We start from the raw sequence: 18,541 nt of genomic DNA on the forward strand, positions 1-18,541 counted from the left end.
GTCAGGCTGTGTTTCAGCTGGTCTGAAACAACTAATACATTGAATCACCCGCCAAATGAATTTCTCCTCCAAACACCGATACTAACAAGCTGTATGCATAAAGTAGTGTGCACATGTATTAGAACACCCCATTGCTTCTGTAGTTTGGATTTGTTGAGCATATGAAATCAAACCACTGGAAGTGAAAATCTTGGAAAATTGACAAAATAAGCAAATTAGTGATTGTCTGATTTTAATTGATGACTTTCATAGGCCACATTTACAGTGCTTTGTGTGGGTGATTTGTATGTTTCTGACAAACTTGTTGGTCCTGCAGAGGAGCCTCAGGAGGACAGCGCTGCAGCCAAAGCCATCCTGAACCCCAGCCTGACCAGGGAGACCGACCTCGTGGTCCTCATCTCTGACCTGGAGAACATATTCGACAACTCGGATTCGGACGAGCTAGGGGTGAGTGACAGGCTCTGGGTGTGTCCTACCACACAGATATAGGATGTCCAACGCACCCAGACAAGACTGTGCATCTCCCACTGCACTAGGAACCATTGAAATGCAGTGCCATGGGAATGCAACTGTTTTCAAATCTAAAATTGAGTTATTTCAACTGGAAATGGTTGTCTATTAAAATGTTTCCGCTACCTCTTTCCCAGTGAAAATTGCAAAACAAAACATAGTTTTTTATTAGAATTCAAAAATGTTAACGAATATTTTTTAGTTTGGCATTCTCAGATGTATGATTCATACCATGTTACAGTAAAAAAAAGCAAAACTAAACCTGGTGGCACCCTAGAGGCAGGAGAGAAACACTCAGTAGAATGTGTGTTGTTGATTTCAAACCCCATACATCGGTTTCCTTTGCATGATCCAGGCATCTATACATTCTGTCATTTGAAAGAACACGAACATGGTCATTTTTGCTGAATAGATTTCAAGCAGCGTTTGTTCATAGATTTGAATACTTGTCCCAGCACTACAAAACATATGCACATCCAAATACAAAGAAACAAAAAATATGTGTACACTAAAGAACGCATTGGTTCAAATGTCTACTTTCCATAGTTTCCCCTAAAATTTTAAAAAGTTTGAAATTATAGTTTTCGTCTGAGAAATCTAATTTTAGATCTGGCAATTGCAGTTGCTGCATTTGTGCAAGACAGTTTTAAATAGAATTTTCCAGATTCACCTCTACAGTGAATGAATTTATTAGCTTTTTGAACTCCCTTCTATATTTTGGCCTTTCCTTGTTTTCAGACCACCTCCCCAACACGCCGGTCCTTGAAGGCTGCCGTCTTGGGATCTGAAGATCGCCCCCTGGGGAAAGACGGTAGAACTGCAGTGCCATATCATCCAAGTATGGGCTACTAAGCTTTGCACTATCATGTGGTGGGGAGTAATTGATTACTGTAATCTGATTGCATTTTTGTAACTGCAGTGGTTCCTTTTTCAGACAGGTAACAAAGAGTGGCAACTGATTACATTTTATGTGAAAAAAAAGAACATAGTTACTTGTAGTAAGGACTATGGCTAATGCGTAACACAGGACATCAGAAAGGGCTTCATCCTTAAATGTCGCATGAACGTGCTTTTCATAGCATCTTGCTAATGAAGGTGTCTGGGTAGGAATGAGTGGGATCAGCAGCTGCATCGTCAAATAATATTTTGAGCTGCAGCCTGACAAAATCGAAAGTTGTGGTTGTAACCATTGTTCTTACATAATAAGTTAGTTTTGTTTAATAAAGTTCTGATCCCCTTTATTATTATGCACACTTGGGTGTACACGAATACATTAGAGTTATGTTGTCATGTTTTTTTATGTACTTTGTGTTAAAGAGCTACATGAAAAGTGATTGAAGTTAACAGAATAGTTCCATACATCTTACCTGTTTATATAGGTCTCAAATGTGGAGTTCTGAACGAAACACATGGTATAGCAAACGTGTATTTTTATTTTGAAACATCTCTGAAATGTCTGTTTGCAAGCCATGCTTTCATTTAGCGCTACACTTGCTTGATCATTTCACCTGGAGAGTAACGTTGTCTCCACCCCTTCAGTGGCTTCTTCCCTGTCATTAACCAGCCAGCTGCTTCCCCTATTGACTGACATGCTTTCAGCCAGTAACATGACTCGGAAGATACTGCTGGGGGTGAAATGACATAGAAAGTGAGATATCCTGAAATTAAGCTATAGAAATCGAGGATGTTCTTTAACAAAATTAACACCATATATAATGTTTTGAAATATAAAATACATGATTTCATTCAAAACGGCACATTTAACTAATGGAAGAGCTAAACAGATTTCTGCAATCATTTTGTTCACTACAGTCCCTTTTAAACAAAATAAATGTTTTACTGAGTGTGTTGGAAAGCTCTGATGGCTGTCGTCCCCCCCGCCCCCCTCCCCCCCCCACCCCAGCAGTGGCAGATCTGCAGCGCATGTTCCCCACGCCCCCCTCTCTGGAGCAGCACCCTGCCTTCTCTCCTGTCATGACGTACCGGGACGCGCTGGGCTCGGAGCCTGCCAATCTGGCCAGCATGGAGACCCCCTTGAGCACGCTCGCCAGCGCCCCCATCTCTGCCTTCAGGATGGAGGTGGAGGAAAGCATGGCCAGCCCCAAGCCGGAGGAGATCAAGGTGAGTGAAACAGGTCCACAGTACCACAGAGTTCCGCTGATCTGAAGTGTGATGTTGGCCTCGCAAAGACTGCTATGTGATTTCTCCTTGCAGTTATTCCTTTTGAAGGATCTATGTGACGCACAGATTTGTCTAAATGAACACATCTGTATAGTTGTTGTTGTTTTTTTTTTTGTTTTTTTAAACTGGTTGGTTTTGAGAATCTTTTTTTTAAAAGTTCTGGAACTCTAAAAAGGGGGTTCTTATTTTGTGCTCAGTTTCTTCAGCAGTGTGAAATGCGTATGCCACATTCATTTCCAGACCTGAGAGTAACGCTTTCTTGTGTTGTGGACCAGGGGGGGGGCTTGGACCCCAGGTTGATAATCACTGGTCTGTACGATGGGCATTTGAAATTACAAAAGGCCAGTGAGAAATCCACCACAATATTTTTTTTTCATGCTTGCCATTTTAAAAAAAACCTCTGAAAAAGGTAGAAAGGATGTCTACAAGTGCCATTTTTACTATGGAAGTTATTTCACCTTTAATGGAACTACCATAGGGTGTATTGGTAAAACTGTTGCCACATTCTTATTTTCCAAGTGTATCGAATCCTATGCAGTTCCACTTGTACAATGCTGCTCTTTTTCCCTGGTTTGTATCATTTTTAATGTGTGTGCCATGATTTAACAATACCATCTTGTAATATTTATAACACATCATGCTAAACAATGTACTGCAGACTGAAGTTGTTTAAAGATGTTGCTCATATTAACAATTTGATGTAGGAAAAATGTACTTAAAGTGAGCAAAACCTGGCCTACATAGGATACAGTGGTTAATTTATGCAAATACATCCTATGGTAGTTCAAACAGCTTCCATAGTAAATATTTCATTTTTGGCCAAAATTCCCTAGGCCTTTGTTCTTTCTCATAGTTTCCAAAGGTTTTCTCTGAATGATGATTTTGTTATGTGTATATATATATATATATATATATATATATATATATATATATATAATATATATATTGTATTGGATCTTTTGTCACTGCTGATACGCTAGTTTATTTTGAAGGTTAAGATGTCTATTATGTAATTTAAGGAGTTAATCTTTAAACTGCCTGTTTGAAATCTCTCCTTGCCCGCAGGACTTTTCCTTTGTGTTCCGGCCGCCCCAAGTGCAGCCCCTGATTGGTTCGTCCATGTTCGCCCCCCTGCGGACCCTCCCCAGCCAGTGCCTCCCCCCCCTCAAGATCCCAGAGTCCTGCTGCTACCGGCCGCCCTGGTCCGTGCCCCCCAAGATCGAACAGCTGCCCCTGACTCCACACGCCCCCTTCAGTCGAGACGGATATATGTGAGCATGAACTCTGTTCTTCTGTCTGCATGCCTGCTGCCAAACTGTATTACTGTGCGTTGTGTAGAGCACAAATCAAAGGAGGTTATGACGGTATTGTACAATGCAGTGGTGGGACTGCACTTGGAATACTGTGTTCAATTCTGGTCACTGGAGAGAGTCCAACAGAGAATCCTCAGACTAATCCCAGGGCTTAAGGGAAAGGGCTATGAAGACTATTTAGCCTGGAACAGAGAAGAAATAAAAAGGAGTAAACTCTGATCAATACTTTAAGTGCACTTCTTTACACAGAGAGGGTATGGAGTGGGTTACCTAGTCATGTTGTTGGTGAGCTGAATCATGGTGATAACAAATTATTTCCAGTAAATCTAACCTTATATATCATGTGGTAGGTCTCAGATTTTCCTATATGAAAACCGCACATATTATGGTAAAGTTTTTTTTTTTTTTATGGTAATTTATTTGAAGCTTTTAGAGAAGAATATTATCCGGTCAGCTTCTTAAAGTCACATGACGAAATGTACAATGACAACAAGCCAGTTGTAGAGAAAGCAGTGAGTTCAATTAAAGAAATTAAATGACATTTTAGAATGTTTTGAGGTTTTTTTTCATATAAGAAAATATGAGATCTATGAAGTGATTAGATAAGATTTAATATCCAACTTTTTATATCAATCAGCTGCTAGGAACCAGGCGAGCATAGATGGGGCCAGTGTTAGGGTTAGGGTTAGGGTTAGGAAACTCGACTAATGTTTCCAGACCATTGGCAGTCTTGTTAAACTATGAGCAAAATCTGTAGTCTTGTTAAACTATGAGCAAAATCAGCAGTCGTGTGAAACTATGAGCAACATCTGACAAGTTCTATTTTTTGAAGCAGTAGAAGCAGACATGACCACAAAAAAAAAACATAAGAAATGAGATCTCAACCAATTTCTCCAATCGGGTTAACTATGTCAACTCCTTTTAAGATTTTAAAGACTTTATCACACAAATTAAAATAGACACCAGTGTTAACTATATACTTACAGTAGTAGTGTTCCAGAACCCCCTGCAGTGTTTACAGGAAACGCGTTGCATTGTCTTCACTGTGTCCCGTGCTGTCTCTATTGCAGTGTTATAGTTTTAAACATATTGACTCTTGACATTTTTCATTATTTACTTAGGAGTGTTTGCCACAGGAAAAGTCCAGTTCATAATCCCTTTTAAAACAATGCTGGTTTTCTGTGTGATGTGAGCATGAATTGGATACACTACGATGTTTAGAAAGAAGAAAAAAAAAACCTTCTCTTGGCGAATGTTCCCAAGTAAAAAAAATTCCCTAGTTTATCTGCAATGGGTGAATGCAAATCTCATAAAAATCGTTGAAAATTATGTTGCTGCGATATGTACAACATGGGTCACAGCAAAGGGAAAGTTGTGTGTTTCTTATAAACACTGCAGGGGGTTCTGGAACACTTTCATTTCATTAAGAAGTCCTGCACTGGACTGCCCAACCCTCAGAGTACTACTGACTTGTAGAATCTGTTTGGTGCAGTTTGATATAGTTGCCAGCAGAGGGCATGCTAAGCTCTGATTTTGATGGCAGGTACAGGGTGTGATTACTGCAACACGCCTGCATATGGGAATATTTTGGGATTAAAAGCTACAGTCTTCTGATAAAACCCTGTATCTCTTTTGATGGGAAGGGATTTGTTTTTTAGAAGACCCTTTAATCCGTGTCAACAGAAAGCTGGGAATGTGACTGTGCTTTCCTCCCCTCCGCTGCGCTAATCCCCACACTGCTTCACAGGATCATCTCAAAAGGGATTTGTACACAAAGCCTTTTCGCTGTTGCATTTCATCACGAAAGAACAATCAGGTTCAAATTGCAAGGACCTGCTTAGGATTGCTGCAAGTTAATTCTGATAGCAGAATTAAACTAATTATAATTTTCCTATAAAATACAATGTATTAAAACATGACAGTAAAAGCTCGCTGGGGGTGATCCCTTTTCATTGCAGTGTTTAATTCAGGATATACAGATTTCCTGTGCTGACTCATTAAACATGTGTGGCCAACAGCTCAGGAAATTATGACATCATAAAAAGCAGCAGCAACCGTTCATGTAGAACATTGTTTTTCAGGTGCCTTTTTTATAGTACATTTATGTTTCATAGTTCAGTAGCCAGACTGTGGCAGTGTAGCTTCGATAAGCTTTGAATTCAGAGCCCCCCCCCCCCCCCCCCCACAGCAATGTTAAATCTGGAAAAAAAAAATAAAGCACTTCATTAAATCGATCATCACAAGTAAATGGTAAATTACAAGTCGAATAAAAAGAAAGTATGATGGTTTTTTGAGGGGAACTCAATAATAATCAGTCAGGGAGTAAATATTTCTTTATTTTAAGCCCACTGTTTAAAGACATTTTATTTTTAACATTAGTGAATTATCAAACAAAATAAACACATAAATAAATGTAAAAATAACAACAGACAGGTAAAATGTCCTCCTCTTATATTGGACAGAGTGCTCTTTAGCAGAAATATTTCCAATGCAGCCAATGTCTTTTTCAAAGACATTTTAAAGAAATCTTACAGCTCTATGCAGTGTGCTCAATTAAGTAAACTAAACCGGCTGCCAGATTCCTAGGTGCAGTATAGAAGGTTGTGCGTCTGTAAGGCAAATGTTTGCTGTATTCATTTTTACACAATTTCAGAAATGGTCATTTTTACGGGGAATTACATATGGGTACATTTCATGTAAATCGCCTTAATCGTAATACATTTCCTATTGAATCCTACAAATGATTAGAGTATAAATCAGAATAAAAAAAAACAATAAAAAAACAACACAGCTGCTCCTGGTATCTAATTACTGGAAGAAGCGTCAGCCTTCTGCTGAATGATTGAGGTGTGACCCCTCTCTTTCTCACCCTGCAGCAATGTGCCTAGCGTGGGAAGCCTGATGGAGCAGGACTACATTCAGATGAACACGCCCCAGACCAGCACGCCAGCAGCAGTTAACAGTGCAGCCTCAGCCAGCAACACAGCCGTCCAGCCCTCCCAATCCCCAGCCACCCCTCGCTTCTCCGTGCCCACCCCTCGCACTCCCCGCACTCCCCGCACGCCCAGGGGAGGGGGGGCCGCCAGCGGGCAGGGGTCAGTCAAGTACGACGGGACAGATCTGTGCTCCCCAGCTTCCACTCCCTCCACTAGCCGACCGCTCAGCTCTGTAGAGCCCTCGGCGCCGGCCCCTCTGCCTGAGGCACACAGCCTGTACGTGGTGCTCATCCTGTCCGACTCTGTGCTCAACATCTTCAAGGACCGCAACTTCGACAGCTGCTGCATCTGCGCCTGTAACATGAACGTGAAGGGGGCCGACGTGGGGCTGTACATCCCTGACTCCACACGGGAAGACCAGTACCGCTGCATGTGCGGCTTCAGTGCCATCGTCAACCGCCGCCTCGCTCACGCCGCGGGCCTCTTCCTGGAAGACGAGCTGGATATCTTCGGCCGGGGCTCGGAGATGGGCCAGGCGGCTGAGCGGAGACTGGCACTGTGCCGCAGGACCTCCCCACTCGGAGACCCCACCAGCAAGTGCCTTCAAGACCCCCCCGCTGCTCTGCTGGTGCTGCTGCAGGAGCAGTGCTCCCAGCCCCTCTCCTCCCTCAGCTCCCTGGACCTCCCCGCCACCTGCTCCTGCCCCGGCCGCCAGGGGGCTCTCTCGCAGAGCTGGGCTGCTGAGAAGCTGTGGGCGGACGGGAGTGACTCTTGTGTGGAATGTTTTAATGCGCTGGAGCAGGGGCAGCAGTATGTGGATAACCCGGCTGGGGGCAAAGTGAACCAGGCCCTTGTGAGGAGCAGCGCTTTGCATGACTGGCCACATAACAGCGGTAAGAACTCTGAATGCACAGACAGCACATGGACTTTAGCTGGTCTAAACCCTTAACTTTATAAATAGTTATTTCAAAAGTATTTATAAAACATGGACAGTAACTAAGCAGTTTGGTTGTTTTTTGCAGTACCAGACAGGTGTATAAATAAATAAACTGTTTAACATTTGTTGTATTATGTAGAAAATGTAACAGTTTTTTTCAGAAGTACTATGCTACAGGTCTAAAGTATCACAGTTCTGTTAACTAACGTATTCTTGAGATTACCCTTATCAAAGTTTCCCAGTGTAAAAGCATACAAGGTGTAACAAAGCATAGTTAAAGCATGGTAAAGCATAGGTAAATATAATAAAGACATGGTAAATGCTTGGGAAAAGCATGGGAAAACTGCACAATTACTGTGCAAATTTGGTAGACCGTTGCAATACATGCCGTCTAATAATTGAGTGTATGAATTGATGATCTGCATGCCTCAGTATACCTAGCCTGTGTGAAGATTCCTGAGCTGTCACAGTAATAACCTGCCTGCCTGTCTGTCTGTCTGTCTGTCTTGTCTGTCTGACCCTGCAGTGCTGGATGTCAGCACGCTGTTTTCGCAGGACGTGGTGCGCATGCTGTTGTCCCTGCAGCCCTTCCTGCAGGACGCCATCCAGAAGAAAAGGACCGGCCGGACCTGGGAGAACATCCAGCACGTGCAGGGCCCGCTCACCTGGCAGCAGTTCCACAAGATGGCCGGCCGCGGCTCCTACGGTGAGGGGAAGCTGTGCAGTGGCTGCTGGCCAGAGCTCGCAAAGTCTCTCTCTGGCCTGACTGACAGCCTACATCTGCTGTTTAAATCCCACCACGTCTCTTCACTAGGAGGAGCTCTGTATGTGCTTCTAGGAATACCGTGCTTATATAGGAACCTGTACAACACACACTACATTAGAGAGAAAAATACAATTACAATGGCGATCCGGGATTCAGAACCTGAGACAGTTTTTTTAGAAACTTGGAATGGTGTTTTTCAATACTGGGAGATTTTTTTTTACTATCACAATGTGGTATTTGTTTAGGGAATCATTTATTTATTCTTTTTTTATATATAGGTATTTAGTTATAGCGATTTGATTCATTTCATATTTACAATAACACGATTTATGGAAACCACCTGTACTAGTTAAACAGTGACTGTCAAAATATGGACATCAGTAGCAGTTGACACAGTGACAGTTTAGTAATTTCAAGGTCTTTACTAATACTAGACATGGTGCCGCTGTCTTTTATTCCCTTTATTTTGCTTGGTGGTACTTAAGAAAGTAGTTTAAAATGCTTTCTTTAAGCACGATAGCTCAGCTACGTCTCCAGTTGAATGTAATGTATACATCTCTCATCCACAGTTCTACAGTGAAATTACCATTCCCTCATATTAAAATGTACCATTCCGTGCTTCTATAAAAAAATCCCTGATCTCCCGTATTTATGGGCCTACAGTTGGGGGGGGGGGGCGTTGTGACGGATGACAATGAGCACTGAAAAGGGGCCATCTTTGAGAGGTCAGAACTTTCAAAGTATTCAAGATATCTTGAGAGCTGATATTTTGGGATTCTTCCTAAAACATAATTCCTTATGCGATCTCAAAAGAACCTGAGACGGTGAAATGGGGACCATTAGTCTATTTGGTGTGGAATGACCCAATAAGGAAGACTTCAAGTCTTTTAAATCTTAAAAGGAGTTGACAAAGTTAACCCTAGCCAATACTTTAAACTCAGCACAGTAACCAGGACCAGAAGACACAGTTTGAAATTAAGTGGAGATAGACAGGACAGAGTGCTAGAGACACTTCTTCACACAGAGATCCAACTTAAAAGATCCCAGTGATTCAGTAAGTGGCTGTTTTGAGACCAATCGGCTACTAGGAAGCAGATGAGCATAGATGACCCGAATGGCCTCTTGTGAAACTTTCACAGGAGTCGTGTCTGTTTGTTATTGCGTCGGCTCACAAACGGCTGTCAAGCATTTTGTCTCGCTCAACCCAGGTCAAAGCGTGTCAACCCTCATCCTGAGGTGGGTCACAAATCCTAGATCTGGTCTGCCTCCTCTTGTCAACAGTTCTAAATGTTCAAACTGTACCCAGTGCTTGTACAGATGGTAATGATGTCTCAGTGGACTTTATTATGTTCTGATGCTGTAAGTGTGCCCTCTGCAGGTTCGGAGGAGTCCCCGGAGCCTCTCCCTATCCCCACTCTGCTGGTGGGCTATGACCAGGACTTCCTGGCTCTGTCCCCCCTGGCCCTGCCCTTCTGGGAGAAGCTGCTGCTGGAGCCGTATGGGGGCCAGAGAGACACCGCCTTCCTGGTGGTGTGTCCTGACAGCGAGGCCCTGATCAGCGGAGCCAAGAGCTTCTTCAGGGACCTGAGCTCTGTCTACGAGGTGAGTGCAGCTTTAACACATTGGATTAACTCATTAAACACTGCTCACACACACTCTTAATGGAAGGACTTTTATTAAGGAGTGTTTTTGTTGAGCATTTGTAATTGGTCTCTAAGGTTTAATTAACACTGCCTCGAAAAGTGAGAAAGAAATAATAAACCCTCTCTGAAACAGTTTTAATTAACTGCAGACTTGATTTAATTAATCAGACTGGTTAAAGTTCTATGAATGTTGTTAATAGGATTATTGTATTCACTGATTCAGATATTTCTCACAAATCCATTTTATGTTTACAAACCACTCAATCGCAGATACCATTCCCCTTTCAGTTGGGCTCTTATTTCCAGTTGCACACGCTTTTGAAATGTGTCTCAGAGTCTGACTCTCCCTGCTCTCTCTGTCTGTCGTGGAGCAGGCCTGTCGGTTGGGGCAGCACCGCCCCCTTGCCAGGGTGTCCCGGGATGGTCTGGTGCGTGTGGGCTCCCTGTCCCCCCAGCGCCTGGAGGAGGAGCCGGTGGATGAGTGGTTCAGTAAACCCTGGGGGAGCAATGGCGATGAGGACAACCTGACCAAACTGCGGCTCTACGCACACACCTGCAGACACCAGCTGGGTAGGGAACACTTTCTCACAATGCTCAATTACAAGGAACACCGTTTAAATAACCTCCCATTCATCCCTATTCTGTCTAAAAGGTTTAGAAACCAAAAGGTAGAACAAATAGGGCATACAAGTCATTATCATGTCAATCATTGCATTTGCTTCAGTTTTTCATTACAAAAAAAACAAACAATTTAGGCAACACATAGTGATGCCTGTAAATAAAATTGCCACGTGTTCTGTAGTTTGAGACCCAGCAGTTCAGTTTGAACCGTGATGAATGTATTTCACCTTTTCAGCACAGCTCAATAATACTGCACTTTAAAATACATTAAAATAATACTTGAATGCGTAATGTCACCGGGATACTGAGTAAAGTATTGTTTTAAACCAACACAGGGAACTATGCATAGTACTACAGTTTCTGGAAATTAACATACCCAGGAAGACCCAAAACATTTTAAGTTCAGTTGTAAAATGATAATCAATGCTCAGGCCGCAGAGAATCCGGGGGCTTTACTCAAAGACTTCCCTGCTCCCCGCTCCTGCAGCTGGCTACAGTGCCTAAGTCAGGGCTGCTGTGGGTGTTTGTTCTGGCTAATTCATTTTGATGTTTTGAAGAAAAATAAAGGTTATAGTCGGTAAGTGTTGTGTTTCCATTTTTATGACCTGCAACTAGACATTGCAAATCTGTGTGAAGAGCATAAAAAGTATGAATTGTTTTCACCCATTTAAAATAATGGGTTCCTATCTAAATGCCTGTTTTTTGTTTATTCATTTCAGCACCTCAGCTTGCAGCGCTGTCACTAGACAGCACCCTGCTCCTGCCTCCCAAACCTCAGCCCCCAACAGCGCCCCCTACAGGCCAGTCCACGCCAAGCTCCCTGCCACCCGCACCATTGCCCACAGGACATACTCCCACCCCTACCCCCACAGCCCCAGCGTCCCAGCCCGCCCCACCTCCCTCAGGCTCCACTGCAGGGCAGACGGGGACCGAGCGCCACCAAGAGAACTCCCTGAACACAGAGGCTGAGAATGGGCAGAGCTTGGCTCCACCAGCAACAGGGCAACACGAGAGCCAGGAGAGGTGAGACAGGACAGGGGACAGCCAGGGAGGTTGTCATCCTAGTCAAGCAGACAAACCAAACCGGTGTCTGTGTTGGGGTAGTACCTTTCAAACTAGGGTACAGAGATTTCTGGAAAGTCTCTTTTCATCCAAAAGTAATTGTAAAATAATCAAATTAGGGGCTATCGTTTCCAGAAGCAGTGTAGCCTTCATTGAAGAAGCCCCCATCCACCAATTTTAGACTTCCGGCCTGCCCTTCCATGGTACGGCTGTGGAGAAGGTTTTGGCCTCTGTTAGAAAAAGTCCACTTTGGTAGAAGGAATTTGAAGGCACATATTTCATAGTAAAAGCATAGTAAAGTGTAATAAAGCATAGGAAACTTCAAAATACATAGTCACCTTCAGTAATAAGTATCTTAAGCAGTCCCAAATATATCAAACCTGTTACATTACCTCTCTAATAAGACCAACATGCTGTAAAACTACTGAGCCCTGTAACACGTTTCATTTACATAAATACTCTTCGAAAAGCAGTAAACTAGAACATCTTAGAAGAAAACTCAAATAAATAACATCTTTGACAATAAAATTATTTGACAAATGTTTAGACGATGTAACTGAAGTTGAAAGGCCACCACTGTTCATTTTTACTGAGCACTACTGAAGGAAATGAAAGAACTGACTCTGTTTAGCCAAGAACAAAGAAGAATTAATAATGATTGAAGTCTTTAACATCTTAAAAGGAGTTGACATAGTTGTTCCAAACCACTACTTTAAGCGCAGCACAGAAACCAGGACCAGAGGACACGGTTGGAAATTAAGTGGAGATAGACTTAGGACAGAGGGTAGGAGACACTTCTTCAGACTAGAGAGTGGTGAGGGTGTGGAATGGGTTACCTAGTCGTGTTGTTGAGGCTGAATCAATTGGACCCTTTAAGACTCAACCTGACAAAGTTATGAGATCAATCCGCTACTAGGAACCGGACGAGCTTAGATGGGCCGAATGGACTCCTCCCGTTGGTATATTTTCTCGTGTTCCTATTTCCTGTCCTGTCTTCTCAGCTCTGCAGAGAGGGAGCGAATCGGAATCCCCACGGAGCCGGAGTCGGCAGACAGCCACGCCCACCCGCCGTCGATCGTGGTTTACGTGGTGGACCCCTTCCAGAGCGAGGCTGCCGAGGAGGCGGAGCCTGGCAGTGTGTGGCTGCTGGGACTGCTGCGCTGCTACACTGACATCCTGCAGAGCCTGCCTGACACCTTGAAGCCAGCCCTAGTACTGCAGGTACAGCACACTGGCGCTGGAGTGAATTACACAGCGCTCTCTTTACCATCTGAGTCACACAAGCCATAACTATTAAACACGCAATAGTGCTGAAATCAGACTATAAATTCAATGACACGTTTCAGCTGAAGGCATTACGTTTATTAGGTTCCTTTTAGTATTTATACATCAGAAACCTGTTAAATACTGAAAACAGTGAGGGCCTCTTATACAGTAAACTACAGTACTTCTACAATTTACTGTCAACGATTAAAGGAAGCTCTCAATTTCTATGCCTTATTCTTGAGTTAACTGATTGAACTTTCTGGGTCATTTGACTTCAGCAGTGTCTTCTGTTACTGACTGAAAGCATGTCAGCCAATAAGGGTTATTGACAGGAAAGACGCCAATGAAAGGGTGGCGAAAATGTCACCCTCCATGTGAAATGACCCAGGAAGTGCAAGACAGTCTTAAGCATGGCTTGCAAACAGAAATGTCTTTAACCTAAGCCCTTTCACACAGACGCGTTATTACGGCTGAAAGCCGGCACTGAAGCGGCATGTTGGGCTGTGTGAATTACCTTACCGGCACAGAGCCCACATATTTTATGAACCTCCTCGCGAGGCAGTTCAGAGACAGCACATGCCCCTCTTAACGGCCTGTGTGAAGAGCTGTACCTGCACTGAAGCGCTGTAGTGAGCGTGGATTAAAAGGCAACATCCCACATGACTGTATCCAGAGGTATATATAAAAATACATCACCGTGCTGGCGATCCCTTACTCAAGTCAAGTGTTCACAGGAGCATCCTTTATATAAAGGAAAAAATCACCACATTTTCCCTCTGCTGTTGCCTGAACAGCTGGAATCTCTTTTTTAACAATACTGTATTGTCTTCTTTGCAATAAGAGTGTGCCTGAACCTCCTGCAATGTGGCCCCTAAATGGTTCCAATATTATACAATATATAAAAGCAAACAACATGCAGCCAAATCCACTTTGATGGAAGTCAGTGTCAAATTTAATCTTTTGGATTTTGTTGAAGGGGTTTCTGTTGCCATCGGAACAATCTGTTGACTGACAGGTTTGAAAGTTGGTCTCTCATGATCCCTTGTGCTGCGTGAAAGGGTTTTGACGGTGTTAGACCTGCATAGATTGGGCAGTTTTGTGCTGTGTGAATGGATCTTTTGAAGTACTTTTGAGATGTCTCTGAGAGGCTCAGTACTTGCACTTCTGGGTGAAAGTGGCTCCAGAGTAGCACCAGATATAAATGAAATTTGAGACCTCTTATAATGAATGGTTGTGCACGGTGGAGAAAATTTAAACTGCTTCATCAGCTACAATAATTTCGATCTGACAAGACCCCTGTTTCCACCTACACAATCCGGGTTTGGTTTACCTCACCCAGTCGCACTATGCCCCCTCTGTAGCTGGTGCCCTGCAAGTACCTGCTTCAGCCTGTGAAGGATGAGCGCTCCCACTACATCCAGCACCTGCGATCGCTGGCCTTCTCTACCTACTCACAGTGCCGGCGCCTGCTCCCCACGCAGATACACATCAAGAGCCTCACCGGCTTCGGACCCGCCGCCACCATCGACACCGTGCTCAAGAACACAGAGGTGAGGGAGCGAGGGGCACAATTACAATAACAATATCACAAGCTCTCACGGTTTTCGTGTTGTTTTTTCACAACGCTTTGGTAGGCAATTGCAGATTTTTTTAAAGCAAATTACTTGCATTGTAATGCACTTGGACATATGATAAAGTGTGTTTAGCCTAGAAGAGGTACTGACAAGCTCTGACCCTGCTGCTTATCACCTAAGATGTCCCCTCTCACCCTCTCTCCCTCTCCCAGCGGCCCAGTCCTCTGCAGCTGTACTCTCCCCCCTTCGTGCTGGGACCCATGAGGAACCGGCAGCTGGAGATGGGGGAGGCAGCGGGGGAGGCTGCCCAGCGCTACAGTGTTCTCTTGGTGGGGTACTGCTTGTCCCACGACCAGCGCTGGCTGCTTGTTTCCTGCACAGACCTGCACGGGGATCTACTGGAGACCTGCGTCATCAACATCGACGTGCCAAACCGGTACAGCCACCTCAGTCTGTCTCTGTCTGTCCATCTCTCTCTGCACACTCTGCTGTTTCCTGAGTGTGATACTCAGTAAGCTTGTAAATCTTGTTAACGACCCATAGCTGTGAGACAAAACATAGCCCAAGGAATCCATTAGACTGCAAACAGAATTGTAACAAATGTAATGAATGAATGTGTAGAGTTACACGCAGGATTCAAATGCCAAATTGGTTCGACTGAACAGCACAGTGGCAAGAGAAAGACATTGACATTGTACAAGACTTATAGCTGTCAGCAACCAGACAGTGTGGGGGAACAATGAGAAAGTCAAACAGAGCACTTGATTTATATAGTCAGAAGTGTAGAGTACAAATCAAAGGAGGTTAAGATTAGGTTGGATAATGCACTGGTGAGACTACACATAGAGTGCTACCTGTACATTCTCAGTGTTGGTCCCTGCTTTACAAAAAGTTCAGTGCAGCTCTGAAGAGAATCCAATGAAAAGCAGCCTGATTGATCCTGGGGCTTAAAGGAATGATTTGTGAAGTTGAAGTTTTTAGCCTAGCACAAAGAAGGGTTAGGAGAGACTTGACTTAACTTTAAGTCATCATTTCAAGCCAGGACTAGAGGACATTAGTTAGGAACTGAGTGGAAATATAGGACAGGGGGTAGGAGACACTTTAGAGTGCATTGAATGTACAAGTATGTGTTTCTGACATACTTGTACTATATAAATACCCTGCCTGAGTGGAAAAGCAAGCCTCACTGTCTCTCATTAACCCCAGGGCTCGCAGGACGAAGGTTTCTGCCAGGAAGATGGGCCTGCAGAAGGTCTGGGAGTGGTGTGTGGGCATCATCCAGATGACATCACAGCCATGGAGGATAGTGATTGGCCGGTTGGGGCGTCTGGGTCATGGAGAACTTAAGGGTATGTACACAGAGAGACCGGGCTGAAGCCGGGTGAGGGCTATGGTATAACACTACCTCTGAAATAATATAATATAAAGATGGTTCCCAATCTTATTCCACAGACTGCCAATATTGAACCAATACAATAATTATGAATAATTATTACAAACTATTACTGTGACTTTTTTAAAAACTGCAACACACTTTCCAAATAGCAACATGCGGTTCAGTTTTAGAAGTGATTAATTCTTGCAAGAGAAACATTTAATTCATTTCATAGTTCAGATCATGTGTATAAAGAATACTGCGTCTCAGAGTTTGCTTGTAGAGATGCTGTTACCACACTGTAGTGGAGCAAATCACTAGTTTGGGAATGGAAAGAGTATTAGATTGTTAGTTACACTTAGAGTCATCTGTCAGATTTTTAAGGCAAGTATTAGTAATGGACAATAAACATATCCTATACTGCAACTAGCAGGCTAGAAGTAGTTACACTTGCTAGAGGAAACTGTTTTTACACTGTTGAATCTACCTATAAGATATAACACTATGGATAGGAACAGTGAGCCATTGTTGATGCCACTGTGCTGTGCTGTCACGAGGAGCCCTGTTTCTAAGGGTACAGCTGCTGCCGTGTTCCAGCCCCCGTCTCTCTCTCTCTCCCCCCAGACTGGAGTATCCTCCTGGGAGAGTGCTCTCTTCAGTCCATCAGTCGGCAGCTCAAAGAGACGTGTCGGATGTGTGGGATCTCAGCCTGCGACTCCCCCTCTATCCTCAGTGCCTGCCTGGTCGCCATGGAGCCCCAGGGATCCTTTGTCGTGATGCCAGGTACAGCACTTATCAGAGCATCCTCCTCAGTGCTGGATCATTCCAGTAAACCCTGTTTAACATATGTTACCATCACTTCGTAGGTCTCACATTTTCTAATATGAACACATTGTTATTTTAGATTTTAAATGGTATTGTAGCTGCTATTCCCCTATACATGTATTATTTCAAGCTATTATTGGAATAATAATTGCATTTGTTACACTATAAAAGCCCCACTCGATGTATTTTGTGCTTGCAGTGTTTTAAATCGGGATGGTGCCAAAATATTCCTAATATGTAGTTGTGTTTGTCGTATCGTTTCTATGATTTTGTTGTTCGTGTTGAATCCATGAGGGGGCATCTGGTTGTGTTCTGTTGATTAGAAGTTGAGTCTTCAAGGTGTATCACTGTACTGTCCTTTGATCACCAGGCGTGAGGTACCGTTTGTTGTAATTCAAACTACTAATTTCATTTGTGTTACTGCGAGATCAGTGTCTCTCTCTCAGTGTGAAGGCTCTTCCTATCACGCCCTCTTATAAACAGGACACTACTAGTTAAAGGCATCTAGGAGTCTATAAACATATTCTTGCTAATGAGGCTGTAAGGCAGTATTTTTTTTCATAGCATTTGTAAACAACAAAATTGTCAAGCGTATCACGAACGCATCCGTCACACGTGAGTTGCTTCTGGGAGTTTTGAGTCCTTGTAGGAAAAACAATTCTGAACATACAGTACTGTGCAAAAGTTTTAGGCAGGTGTGAAAAAATGCTGTAAAGTAAGAATGCTTTCAAAAATAGACATGATAATAGATTATATTTATCAATTAACTAAATGCAAAGTGAGTGAACAGAAGAAAAATCTAAATCAAATCCATATTTGGTGTGACCACCCTTTGCCTTCAAAACAGCATCAATTCTTCTAGGTACACTTGCACAAAGTCAGGGATTTTGTAGGCATATAGTCAGGTGTATGATTAAACAATTATACCAAACAGGTGCTAATGATCATCAATTCAATATGTAGGTTGAAACACAATCATTAACTGAAACAGAAACAGCTGTGTAGGAGGAATAAAACTGGGTGAGGAACAGCCAAACTCAGCTAACAAGGTGAGGTTGCTGAAGACAGTTTACTGTCAAAAGTCATACACCATGGCAAGACTGAGCACAGCAACAAGACACAAGGTAGTTATACTGCATCAGCAAGGTCTCTCCCAGGCAGAAATTTCAAGGCAGACAGGGGTTTCCAGATGTGCTGTCCAAGCTCTTTTGATGAAGCACAAAGAAATGGGCAACGTTGAGGACCGTAGACGCAGTGGTCTGCCAAGGAAACTTACTGCAGCAGATGAAAGACACATCATGCTTACTTCCCTTCGCAATTGGAAGATGTCCAGCAGTGCCATCAGCTCAGAATTGGCAGAAAACAGTGGGACCCTGGTACACCCATCTACTGTCTGGAGAAGTCTGGTCAGAAGTGGCCTTCATGGAAGACTTGCGGCCAAAAAGCCATACCTCCGACGTGGAAACAAGGCCAAGCGACTCAACTGTGCACGAAAACACAGGAACTGGTGTGCAGAAAAATGGCAGCAGGTG

The 18,541-nt window shown here is 43.4% G+C and overlaps 1 protein-coding gene across 2 annotated transcripts in view; it reads left to right on the plus strand.

Annotated features, from left to right (window-relative positions):
* LOC117426866 (mediator of RNA polymerase II transcription subunit 13-like) overlaps positions 1 to 18,541 on the plus strand; it is a 131,641-nt gene that overhangs the window by 100,022 nt on the left and 13,078 nt on the right. Inside the window, exons 13-26 of one of the 2 annotated variants that reach the window (XM_059033352.1) lie at positions 317 to 447; positions 1,249 to 1,348; positions 2,414 to 2,631; positions 3,757 to 3,962; positions 6,881 to 7,833; positions 8,404 to 8,583; positions 10,022 to 10,245; positions 10,661 to 10,856; positions 11,627 to 11,930; positions 12,971 to 13,190; positions 14,597 to 14,785; positions 15,022 to 15,245; positions 16,016 to 16,158; positions 16,809 to 16,967. In XM_059033352.1, the coding sequence (XP_058889335.1) occupies positions 317 to 447; positions 1,249 to 1,348; positions 2,414 to 2,631; positions 3,757 to 3,962; positions 6,881 to 7,833; positions 8,404 to 8,583; positions 10,022 to 10,245; positions 10,661 to 10,856; positions 11,627 to 11,930; positions 12,971 to 13,190; positions 14,597 to 14,785; positions 15,022 to 15,245; positions 16,016 to 16,158; positions 16,809 to 16,967 (3,447 nt within the window). The remainder of the gene's footprint in view (positions 1 to 316; positions 448 to 1,248; positions 1,349 to 2,413; positions 2,632 to 3,756; positions 3,963 to 6,880; positions 7,834 to 8,403; positions 8,584 to 10,021; positions 10,246 to 10,660; positions 10,857 to 11,626; positions 11,931 to 12,970; positions 13,191 to 14,596; positions 14,786 to 15,021; positions 15,246 to 16,015; positions 16,159 to 16,808; positions 16,968 to 18,541) is intronic. The other variant, XM_059033354.1, reaches the window with a different exon arrangement.

This window comes from Acipenser ruthenus, chromosome 11 (genome assembly GCF_902713425.1).
Source record: "Acipenser ruthenus chromosome 11, fAciRut3.2 maternal haplotype, whole genome shotgun sequence".
Lineage (NCBI taxonomy): Eukaryota > Metazoa > Chordata > Actinopteri > Acipenseriformes > Acipenseridae > Acipenser > Acipenser ruthenus.